Source organism: Oryx dammah, unplaced genomic scaffold (assembly GCF_014754425.2).
Source record: "Oryx dammah isolate SB20612 unplaced genomic scaffold, SCBI_Odam_1.1 HiC_scaffold_19, whole genome shotgun sequence".
Lineage (NCBI taxonomy): Eukaryota > Metazoa > Chordata > Mammalia > Artiodactyla > Bovidae > Oryx > Oryx dammah.
In genome coordinates, this window is record NW_024070203.1 from 53,479,621 (window position 1) to 53,492,277 (window position 12,657).

The 12,657-nt window shown below is 37.1% G+C and overlaps 1 protein-coding gene across 1 annotated transcript; it reads left to right on the forward strand.

Moving 5' to 3' along the window:
* The first annotated feature begins 5,638 nt into the window (after positions 1-5,638).
* On the forward strand, positions 5,639-6,459 carry LOC120878818 (protein C1orf43 homolog). The gene is made up of 2 exons (XM_040261693.1): positions 5,639-5,648; positions 5,681-6,459. The coding sequence occupies exons 1-2, from the start codon at positions 5,639-5,641 to the stop codon at positions 6,124-6,126; spliced, it is 456 nt and encodes a 151-aa protein (XP_040117627.1). The 3' UTR covers positions 6,127-6,459.
* The last annotated feature ends 6,198 nt before the right edge of the window (positions 6,460-12,657 follow it).

Below are 12,657 nucleotides of genomic sequence, written 5' to 3' on the forward strand. Positions count from 1 at the left end.
TCCCACTATGCTTCATATGGGCAAATATTCAACCCCACGGACTGTAGCCCGTGGGATTTCCCAGGCACAAATGCTGAAGTGGGTTGCCATTTCCTTCTCTAGGAGATCTTCCTGACCCAGGGAGAGAACACAGGTCTCAAGCATTGCCGGCAGATTCTTTACCATCTGAGCTACCAGGATACATGCACTAACATTTGTTCCACTGTGCTTCGTGTGGACAAATATCCTGGGCTTTTTCTGTTTTATTATTATTATTATTATTATTATTAAAATATCACAAGTGCCTAAAAGTAACTGGCATTGTAGGCAGATTTGTTGAATGAATACTCTCAAGTAAAGATCAGACAAATTTGAAAAAGAACCAACTTACCTTTCCAGGACCTGAAAATATAATGAGAAAATTATAATCTTGGCAAGTGAAATAGCAGATTTTATAAACCCACATGTCTTTAAGTCTCCTACATTGGCAGGTGGGTTCTTTATTGCTAGCACCGCCTGGAAAGCAGTAAACTAATATGGTACTTAGAAGTAAACACATTGCCTTAAATGCTTATATTAGGGGGGAAAAAAAGAAACATGAATAATGTATCCAACTTAAATTCAAAAAATGCAACCACATTGATCTACAATAGAAGAAGGAAAGACATGATAAAGACATAAGTAGAAATTACAGAAACAAATTGAGGGGAAAATTTAATATAAAGCAATAATAAAATGAAAACTTTTTATTTACATAAATTAATAAGATACACAAAATTTTGCCAGTTTGAGTAAAATTAATAAATTAAATAAATAAATAAATGAGATAATGGCCCTCCCCAAGCTGAAATATTACTAAGGACTAAGCAGTTATTTTAAAATAGTTATAATATTAATAGTTTTATGTCAAAACATTTAAAAACAGAGAACGTAATGTCTTAGATAATAACATTTAAAAATTCTCAACAGGCATGCAAAAGATGATCAACTACCACTGGAGAAAATCATGCTCCCTCCCCTTTCCCAGAAGTCTCCTATTACAGGAAGGAAAAGATTTAAGTCATTGGAGGAGGGGCAATATTGTATCTTCTGTCAAAGCCTGTATCTGCATTTTGTATAAACATAGGGAAATCTCCTTCCCACTCTCAAGCACCAAGCAAAGATCCAATGTTCCTAAGAAAGGGCAAAACTAAAACTGTGTGTCACCAGAGGAAGGGCAAGAAACCTCTTGGCCTTAGGATCCTGACATTCTAAATATATCACCAAGCAGAAACCTCCTTGTGAAAAGGCAGAAATCTGTCTCACTCAAGATTCCCATATATCACAGACAATACATGGTGTGGTCACCCGGAGGAATAAAACAAATATAGAAATTCCAAAAAAGCCTAGGTACACAGGCACTGCCTCAGATAGACACTGGACAAGATAAAATGAGAAGGCCTCCTCCCCCAGCCAGGATTCTAGGAACCAGTTAAAAGGCTAATTGTTTACCTACCAGTAAGAAGGGAGATCCTTCAGCAAGGTGGTCAGTTTTGGGGGACTAGAGAAAACAGAGGATTGAGAAGGAACACTGAGAGAATCCTCTGGCACCTAAGGACCTTCACTAAGGTAGCAGAAATCCACAGTTTAACTAAACAAGGAAGCCACTAGGCTAAGTTAACTCTAATGCCAAAATGTCTTACCTGAGCAAACCAAATTCTAAATCCATAAATGCCTCAAAGTTATTAAACTAAAAACTTAAGGACAACTAACCCCAAATAGCCAACTTGGCTTTCATCTACAGTCAAGCAATAATATCACTGCTTTGCTTCAGCCTTTCCATATCAAAGTCTCCTTGGAGCTCCTGTAAGTGGTACACTCACTACCTCTGACTTGGCACTACCTGATTTTAACAAATTTTTCCTCAAAGAAACTCTTAAAATTTTTAAAGGGTTCAGTTCATCTTTTAACACTACCACTGAAGGAATTTGAAGCCTGTGGTGAACTCTGGGTAAAAACAGCAACAAACTCAAACAATCCCAACTACTGATTGAAATGAATTAAGTCACACAGAATCTAAAAAAAGCTTGTCCATATCAAATCACATTTAGTTATGTCTCCACAGTAATTCTACATATAACGCAAAAGTAAAATTTTTAAAGTCAAAAAATAATGACCCATTTTCTAGAGACAAAAAAGTGTAGTTGCTCAGTCGTGTCCGACTCTTTGCAACCCCACAGACTGTAGCCTACCAGGCTTCTCTGTCCATGGGATTTTCCAGGCATTAGTACTGGAGTGGATTGCCATTTCCTTCTCCAAGCAATCACCAAAAGTAGACTCAGCAATGACACAGACGTTGGAATTATTAGACAAGGACATTAAAATAACTATTACTACAAGATTGTATGTTATAAATATATGTTAACATAATAACTTTTTCAAAACTGAAAAAAGAAGCAATCAAAATAATAACAATAATTAAGATTGAAAATGCATTTTAGTAGAAAAGATAAACAGCATGCATGAATGTATGATGAGCTTCAGCACAGTTGAAAACTATAAAATAAAAGTTAAGTGGAAATGCTAGAAATTTTAAAAATTCGTCTAAATTTATCTAACTCAGAGGTAATGAATCCCTTTGGCAGATTTATGAGAAAAGTGATCACAGTTAAGTGAATACACATTGCCGCATGAAGATGCAACAATGGAAATTAACCAAAATAAAAAGCAGATGAAAGAGAGGGAAGTAGACCTGAAGAACTCTAAGACAAAAACAAATGATCTAACATATAAGAAAGTAGAGTTCCAGGAGAATAGAGAGAAAAATGAGCCAGAAGAAATATTTGAAAAAATAACAACTATGAATTTTCCAAAATTAATAGAAGACATCAATGATACAAAAACCTCAGAGAATCCAAAATATAGAATAAACACACACACACACACCCATAATCAAATCAAAGATCATGAGGAAATCTTAAAAGAAGCCAGAAAAGGAAAAATGTTACACAAATATGAATAAATGTAAAAACTAAGAATCCTTGTCAGAAACCACGCAAGTCAGAAGATAATAGAGTGATATTTTAAAGTGTTTAAAGAAAACAAAAATAATGTTTATATCCAATTAGGAAAAACATGTATAAAAATTAGGGTAAGATAAAATATTTTTGACAAGGGCAAAAGAATGATGATACCATTTGAAATAGTTGAATAAACACAAATGAATAACACTGTAAATGACTTAAAAGAATTAATTTCTGATCTTTTTCAGTTTTAAATACTTTGCTATGTGCAGATAAACTGCTAACCATTCATTCAGTTCAGTTCAGTCACTCAGTCGTGTCCAACTCTTTGCGACCCCATGAATCGCAGCACACCAGGCCTCCCTGTCCATCACCAACTCCCGGAGTTCACTCGGACTCACATCCATCGAGTCAGCGATGCCATCCAGCCATCTCATCCTCGGTCGTCCCCTTCTCCTCCTGCCCCCAATCCCTCCCAGCATCAGCCTTTTCCAATGAGTCAACTCTTCGCATGGGGTGGCCAAAATACTGGAGTTTCAGCTTTAGCATCATTCCCTCCAAAGAAATCCCAGGGCTGATCTCCTTCAGAATGGACTGGTTGGATCTCCTTGCAGTCCAAGGGACTCTCAAGAGTCTTCTCTAAAACACAGTTCAAAAGCATCAATTCTTCAGCGCTCAGCCTTCTTCACAGTCCAACTCTCACATCCATATATGACTACTGGAAAAACCATAGCCTTGACTAGATGGACATTTGTTGGCAAAGTAATGTCTCTGCTTTTGAATATGCTATCTAGGTTGGTCATAACTTTTCTTCCAAAGAGTAAGCATCTTTTAATTTCATGGCTGCAGTCATCATCTGCAGTGATTTTGGAGCCCCCCAAAATCAAACTGTTTCCACTGTTTCCCCATCTATTTCCTATGAAGTGATGGGACCGGATGCCATGATCTTCATTTTCTGAATGTTGAGCTTTAAGCCAACTTTTTCACTCTCCTTTTTCACTTTCATCAAGAGGCTTTTTAGTTTCTCTTCACTTTCTGCCATAAGGGTGGTGTCATCTGCATGGGGTTTATAATATATTTAGAAGGAAAATTCATGGGAAATTGATCCAATGGATTGAATGAAGGAAACACAACTATATTCATACCATATATAACATAGAGTAACATAGACAAAGACAGTACAATAAAAAAAACATAACATAGTGCAATTTAAAAAAACGAGTAGGCATAGAAACTTGATAGGGGGAAATAGAACTATCTTTATTTAAAAGATGATATACTACCTACAGAAAAAAAAGAACGGTAATAGGAAACAAGGTGAATACACAAAAAGCAAAAGCGTATCTATATACAAGTTATGATCAGTTTGTAACTTAAATTTTAAAATGCCTTTTACAGCAATGTCAAATATCTGACATAGTTAAGGATAACAAAATACATGCAAAATTTTTACACCAAAAACTGAAAAATCTTGAGGAGAGAAATTAAAGAAGATATAAGGAGATGAAGAGAGATACTATATTCATGGGTTGGAAGAAATGTTTACATGTGAATTCTTCCTAAGTATATCTATGGATTCAAAGGGGTATGAATCAAAATCCTGTGTAACTGTTTTTGAAGAAATACTTAAAATAGGTAAAACAATTCTGAAAGGGGGCAAATTTTGAGCACACACACTAGTTGATCTCAAAACTAGACATGAAGTTACAACAATCAAGAAAATGCTATAGATTATATACATTCATCAATAGAAAAAGTAGACCAACATGTGTATAGTCAATTGATTTTGACAAAGATATCAAAATAATTCAATGGAGGAAGTGCAGGCTTTCCAAACAAGCTGTGCTGAACAATTAGACCACCATGCAAAAAGAAAAATAAAATAAACATCAACTTTATCTTTACCATATAAAAAACTATTTGAAATGGATCATATACTTTACTCATGAATGATAAAAGAAATATTTTTGTAAGTTGAACTTAATAAAATTTGAAACTTCTAATCCTTGAAAGACTACTGTTAAGAAAATGCAAGCATAGGACACTTAATAGGAAAAAAAAATAGTTTCAAAACATGTATCTACCTATTAAATAACTTGGATCTAAAATATACAAATATTTACCACAATAAGAAGTAAACAAACAATACAATTTTTAAAACAGGTAAAATATCTCAGTAGATATTTCACCAACGAAAAAAATGTTAATAGCTGATAACATACGAAAAGATAATTAAAACGATTTTACTCATTAAGAAAATGCCCCTTGAAACCACAATGATACCACTACACAGCTTCTAAAATGGCTTAAAAACAAAAACAAAACAAAACAAAAAACAGGTGATACAAAAAGTTTACAAAGATGCATTACAACTGGAACACGCATACATTTTTGGCAGGAATGCAAAATGTAACACACTGAGAAGAGTTTGGCAGTTCCTTCTAAAGTTGAATACAGGTTCTTCTTTCCCAGCCCCCACACACCCCCCTCCCCCCACATCTGCCATGTTTTCAGGCCCGGTTCGCCTTGGTATATCCCCGTAAGGAAATGGCCGGGGAGTTTCAGGAAACCCAGGCGCCGTTGCCTCAAGGGAGCCCAGGCTGACGAGGCAGGGCAGCGGGTTAAACCGGAGCAGTTCCGCGCGGGCTGGGGAGGCCATGGCGTCCGGCAGTAACTGGCTGGCTGGCGTGAATGTCGAGCTCTGGATGCTCTCCGTGCCTCTGAGATCCCATTTCACGCCGAAGTCCGGCATCCCCATTCCTTAATGGGCAAGAATTTCCGTTCCTACCTGCTAGATCTTCGAAACACTAGTACTCCTTTCAAGGGTGTGCCCAAGGGCCTCACTAATACCCTGCTGGATGGCTATGAGACAGCCCGCTATGGGACAGCGGTCTTTGGCCTGAGTGAGTACCTGCGCTATCAGGAGGCCCTGAGTGAGCTGGCCACAGTGGTCAAAGCACGAAGTGGGAGCTGTCAGCGACAACACCAGTCAGCAGCCAAAGACCTAACCCAGTCTCCTGAAGTCTCCCCAACAACCATCCAGGTGACATACCTCCCCTCCAGTCAGAAGAGTAAACGTGCCAAGCACTTCCTCGAATTGAAGAGCTTTAAGGACAACTGTAACACACTGGAGAGTACGCTGTGATGGAGCTGAAGGCCTCTCACTGTTGATGGAGCCAGACAGACTGCAGTGTGCTTGCCGGGTGGCCTCATTCAGGTCATCTGGGTCAGCTCAGCTCTGGATCAGCTGAAGCCCTGGTTGTGTTCAGAGCTCTTAAGATTTCATGCCTAGAGGATCATTCTCCCACTCTCTCTTATAGCCAGTTTCAGAACATCAGTTAAGACTTTATTTTCCCTTGGTATCACTTTTCTCTGGAGTTGAATTAGATTTTTTTCTTAATGTTTCTGTCAAAGCTTCCTTAAAAATCCTCACTTGTTTTTTTGATCATGGTTCATCTGTCCTTTTCCGGACTATAAATTATCCCGAGTGAAAAAATAATAATGTTAAATATAAGATCTCTCAATCTAAGTCCTAGATATTTACCAAGAAAGCTAAAAACACAGGTCCATGAAAAACTTCTACACAGATGCTTATAGTAGATTTACTCATAATATTCAAAATCTATAGAGAAGCCAAACATCCATCAACAGGTAAATATAGAGACAAAAAGCCCATGGCACATCCATGCTGTAAGATTCTCAGCAATGAGATAAATGAACAATACACAGAACCAAACTACTGATTATGCAACAATATGGGTCAATCTTAAAAACAGTTTTGTGATAGATGCCAGATACAAAAATCTAAGTACTATGAGATTCTACTTGTGTGACATTTTATAAAAGCCAACCTATTACATAGGTGTTGAAATCAAATAAGTGGTTTCCATGAGAAAAACAATAGAATGAGAAAGACTAGAGATCTCATTAAGAAAATTAGAGATACCAAGGGAATATTTCATGCAAAGATGGGCTTGATAAAGGACAAAAATGGTATGGACCTAACAGAAGCAGAAGATATTAAGAAGAGGTAGCAAGAATACATGGAAGAACTGTACAAAAAAGATCTTCACGACCCGGACAATCATGATCATGTGATCACTCACCTAGCGCCAGACATCCTGGAATGTGAAGTTAAGTGGGCCTTGGGAAGCATCACTACAAACAAAGTTAGTGGAGGTGATGGAGTTCCAGTTGAGCTATTTCAAATCCTGGAAGATGATGCTGTGAAAGTGCTGCATTCAATATCCCAGCAAATTTGGAAAACTCAGCAGTGCCCACAGGACTGGAAAAGGCCAATTTTCATTCCAATCCCAAAGAAAGGCAATGTCAAAGAACGTTCAAACTACTGCACAATTGCACCCATCTCACACACTAGAAAAGTAATGCTCAAAATTTTCCAAGTCAGGCTTCAACAGTACATGAACCATGAACTTCAAGATGTTAAGCTAGATTTAGAAAAAGCAGAGGAACCAGAAATCAAATTGCCAATATCCCTTGGATCATCAAAAAAGCAAGACAGTTCCAGAAAAACATCTATTTCTGCTTTATTGATTAAGCCAAAGCCTTTGACTGTGTGGATCACAATAAACTGTGGAAAATTATTAAAGAGATGGGCATACTAGACCACCTGAATTGCCTCCTGAGAAATTTGTATGCAGGTCAAGACAGTTAGAACTGGACATGGAACAACAGACTGGTTTCAAATCAGGAAAGGAGTACATCAAGGTTGTATATCATCACCCTGCTTATTTAACTTATATACAGAGTATATCATGAGAAACGCTGGGTTGGATGAAGCACAAATTGGAATCAAGACTGCCGGGGGAAATATCAATGACCTCAGCTATGCAGATGACAATGCCCTCATGGCAGAAAGCAAAGAAGAAATAAAGAGCCTCTTGATGAAAGGGAAAGAGGAGAGTGAAAAAGTTGGCTTAAAACTCAACATTCAGAAAACTAAGATCATGGCATATGGGCCCATCACTTCATGGGAAATAGATGGGGTAACAATGAAAACAGTGACTGACTTTATTTTCTTGGGCTCCAAAATCACCGCAGATGGTGACTGCAGCCATGAAATTAAAAGACGCTTGCTCCTTGGAAGAAAAGCTATGACCAACCTAGACAGCAAATTAAAAGGCAAAGACATTACTTGCCAACAAAGGTCCGTCTAGTTTGGTTTTTCGAGTAGTCATGTATGGATGTGAAAGTTGGACTATAAAGAAAGCTGAGTGCCAAAGAATTGATGCTTTTGAACTGTGGTGTTGGAGAAGACTCTTGAGAGTCCTTTGGACTGCAAGGAGATCCAATCTGTCCATCCTAAAGGAAATTAGTCCTGAATATTCATTGGAAGGACTGATGCTGAAGCTGAAACTCTAATACTTTGGCCACCTGATGAGAAAAACTGACTCACTAGAAAAGACCCTGATGCTGGGAAAGATTGAAGGTAGGAGGAGAAGGAGATGACAGAGCATGAGATGGTTGGATGGCATCACCAACTCCATGGGCATGGGTTTGAGTAGGCTCTGGGAGCTAGTGATGGACAGGGTAGCCTGGAATGCTGCAGTCCATGGGGTCGCAAAGAGTTGGACACAACTCAGGGACTGAACTGAACTGATGAGCTGGAGCTGAAGGAGTCTTTCAACTTTGCCTGTTTTTGAACTTTATATGAATGCAGTCATATAGTACATCTCTTTTTAGGTCTGGCTTCTTTTTGTCAGTATTACACTTGTGATCTTCATCCATATTTTTGTATAGTGCTATCATTTGCTTATTCTCATTTTTGTAAAATTCTGTGCATAACTATGTCCTGATTTACTTTTCAAATTACTGCTAGTATCACATTTGTATTTCAGAATGACAACACATTGCCTACTTGGCCATTTTTTTTAATTGGATACTTAAAATTCTTATTTTTAAATTCTTATTTAAGTCTTAGTTAAGCCCTACAAAATCAAAATGGGATTTTCCTTACCAAGTCACCTCCTAAACAGACATTAAGCATGCATCTATACCATGTATTGACTTTTTAATTGAAAAATCCTCTTTATCATGTGTTCAGTTTGGGTTTACCCCCCAAATATTATCACCTCTGATTCACCACTACCTATCCACTCCTAAGTTTCCCCCCACCAATGGAATTTCTTTTTTCTAATGGAGTTTCTAATTTAGAGCTGAAGATACCATCATCCTTTCCATTTATAACTCAATAATTTCCAAACACTTGTTTCTTAGATATGATAGTCTTGGCCCTTTCCCCAGACATCCTCAAGATATACCCTGAAAGAAAACGAAAAGGGAGTGTTGGCTCTCCTTTCACACACAATTTAGCTGGTAAGTGATTCTGCCTCAAACAATGACCCCAGTAAACCAGAGTACCTGAGATGTAAGACAAAACCTGTGATTGCATGACCTTCAATGGCTGAAGTAGATGGAGTCACAGGTATGTGAGTTAATTTTAAATGAAGAAGTTCTGGCAGGAGTGTGTTTCTGAGTCTCAGAAACCTGCACACATCAAGGTAATAAGGTTAGGTTTAAACTTGATTGAGTATTGAGTTTTTGCATTTTATTGTTGCAGTGAAAATCATGTCATGAATACTCCATTTATGCCTCCATATAAGGATCTTCCTAATTAATCTGTTATTCAAAAGCTACCAGTATTATATTAGTAACTGCATTATTTCATGACATTGACTAAAGCCCAGAAGCAGGTTCCTATGGCCTAATTAATTTTTTTAAAGCCTTTTACTCAGTGGGATGCTGCCTACCTGGATCTTTGAATGAAAGGATATTAATGAAGCTGCAATGCAGATGATTATATTGAAAGTGATGAAGAATTTATTAGGAAGACAGCCATCATGGGCTGTGCAGTATATGAGGCATAAAACTGCTAAAAGTAATGACAGAGTGTAGTTTAGGCAAGTAATGGGCAGCAGAACTACAAAAGGAGAGCTTGGAGATATATTATTTAGCAATAAAGTTCCCATAAAAATTGAAATATGAGGTGGAAAGATTAACATGGTCATACAAGTCATCTTTAATGTTCATAGCCAGTTCTGGCTTTTAGAAAGAGTAAACTAAATTTATGCCTGTGACAACATGTAAGTCAAAACCCTTATTTATACATTTCATGCAAATGACTGCAGACCTTTGGTTTGCCATTACCAAAGTAATGTTTAGTAGCATTTAAATTTATTACATTAATGTCGGATCAGGAGCTGTATTTCTACCTGTCAAAAGATGAATGTTTGTAAGTCATATCATCAATAAATAGACTGCAATTCACAGATCCCTGCACTGCTAGCTCCAAATCCATGAACGAAACTTTTATATTTTGTTTTTCCACTTTAAACTGAATATAGATGTGTTCTCATTTATCCCATAATGATATTCTAGCATTATTGACACAAACCTTTGCTCTTCTGGTATGTTTGCTTCCACATAGGGGACACAGAGTACTTTAATTAAGAGCAAGGACTTGGACTTTTGATGGAAATAGACCTAAATGAAAACCTTGATAGCCAGTTACTAGATGGGTGACCTTAGTCAAATGATTTTATAACTCTGGTCTCATTTTTCTCATCTATAAGAGGGACGTAATGATACCAATCTTGTGGAATTATTATAATAATTCAATAAAGTATGTAAAGTGTTTCTAGCCTATGGTAACTGACTCAATTATTACCATCATAATTATCATTATCAATACATTCTGGGTGCTTCCATAATAGATAGTGGCATCAAAAGTCTTGGAGGAGAGGCAAAACACACCATATTCTTCAGATATTCTCATCTCAACTTTACTTCTCAAGTTAAAGGTCTGAAGGTTAATTCGTATCGAATGCAGTATGTAATTAAATTGACAGCCATTTGGATTTCACACAAATTTCTTATGAAAATTTTTGTCTTTTATGATTTCTTAGATGTAGGTGTAAAATTGGGGCTCTAGAATAAAACCAAATGGAATTTTAAGGGAGAAAAATCATAAATATTTACAAAACATTTTATTCTGAGTCTGAAGCCTTTTCTATTTAGTGTCTATCATGTTAGAGAATGGCAATAAGATTTCCATTTGAAACACAGTAGTAATAGAGCCTTAATAAGAAAACACCATCTGAGTAAAGGCCTGATAAAAGTGAATATATAAGCCATATGAAATTCAGAGGAAAGATTTTAGGTAAAGGGAATAGCCAATGAAATTCCTATAAAATGGAAACAGGAGCAGAGTAAAGGAGGGCATGGTCAGTGGAAGTAAGTAGTTCATTATAGTTGTAGGCAATAAAATGTGCACCATCAACAGAAAGTCTTAAACCAATAATGAAACTGATTTTTTTTTAATTATCACCATGTGCTGACAAGTGTAAACAATATCAGTAACAAAAAAAAAAAAACCGCTCCCTAAAAAAAAAAAAAAAAAAAAAAAAAACATATTTATTGCTCTAATATCTAAATAACTGCTGTGGTTTCTATTGAACTCAATGGATTGCTGCCACTAGCCCATGTTTGAAAACATACCAAGAAAGAACAGCACAAGTTAAGAATGTCTGGATCAGACTGAATGGGAACAGTAGCTGTAGATGGCTGGGTCTAGCATGGCTGGAATATGTCAGGCTTTGCAAGCTCTGTTTGGACTTGAGCTTTTCTTCTACAAGATGGAAAGCCATTGTATGAGTTAGAGCAGAGGATTTTCAAGATTTCACTCATGTTTTCAGCACACTGATTACAGATTAAAAAGAGACTTCAGGCAGGTAACATGATAATTATGGAAGAGAAAACTAAACTAGATGGTTATTGTTTTTACTACCTCCTATTTATCCCATTGGTGAAGGATGAATCCCATACTCTAAATAATACAAATGGTTAAAGATGCAACATTCAACCCTGGACCGATGAGACTGACAGCAAATTTATTAGTCAAACATATAATCTGGTAGAGCAGACCCCACACACCACACATGGCTGCATGAGAGTTACACTTGGAATCAGCAGGGACTGTAGGAGGCAGGCTTTACAGTGCTAAGAATGACATATGCCACCCACCATTCACATCTTGAGGATGTGATTGGTTTGTCTGAATAATTTTGCAAGCTAGAAGAGGAACAAAATACATTAGGTTCAGATCCAGATGGGGTACCCATGGTCTGGTTAATAGGGGAACTACCTGGGTGGGGTGTCTTTTCCACTGTCTTTGGAGCATACTAGCAAAAGCAGAGGAACTCACAGGTAAGCCTTTGGGGTCCCTGTGAGACTCAAAGATGTCAAGTAATACAGTGATAGCTTGAGACAGAAGTATAAATGGTCAGATTAGTGAGAAAAAAAATTGATACTGACCATATTTTGGATGTAAAACCAATAAAAATTGAGGAGGAATTGAATGCGGAATGTGAAAGAGTCAAATATATCACAAAGGTGTTTGACTCGAGCAAATGAAAATACAGTTTCAATTACTGAGAAGAAAAACTATAGGAGTAGCAGCTTATGGTATTATGTTTCAATACAATTGGATACCATATAAATGTAAAAACATAAACTTTTTATATGTGTGTGTGTATGCTAAGTTGCTTCAGTTGTGTCCAACTCTTTGCAACCCTATGAACTGTAGTCTACCAGGCTCCTCTGTCCATGGAATTCTCTAGGCAAGAATACCAGAGAGGGTTGCCATGCCCTCTTTCAG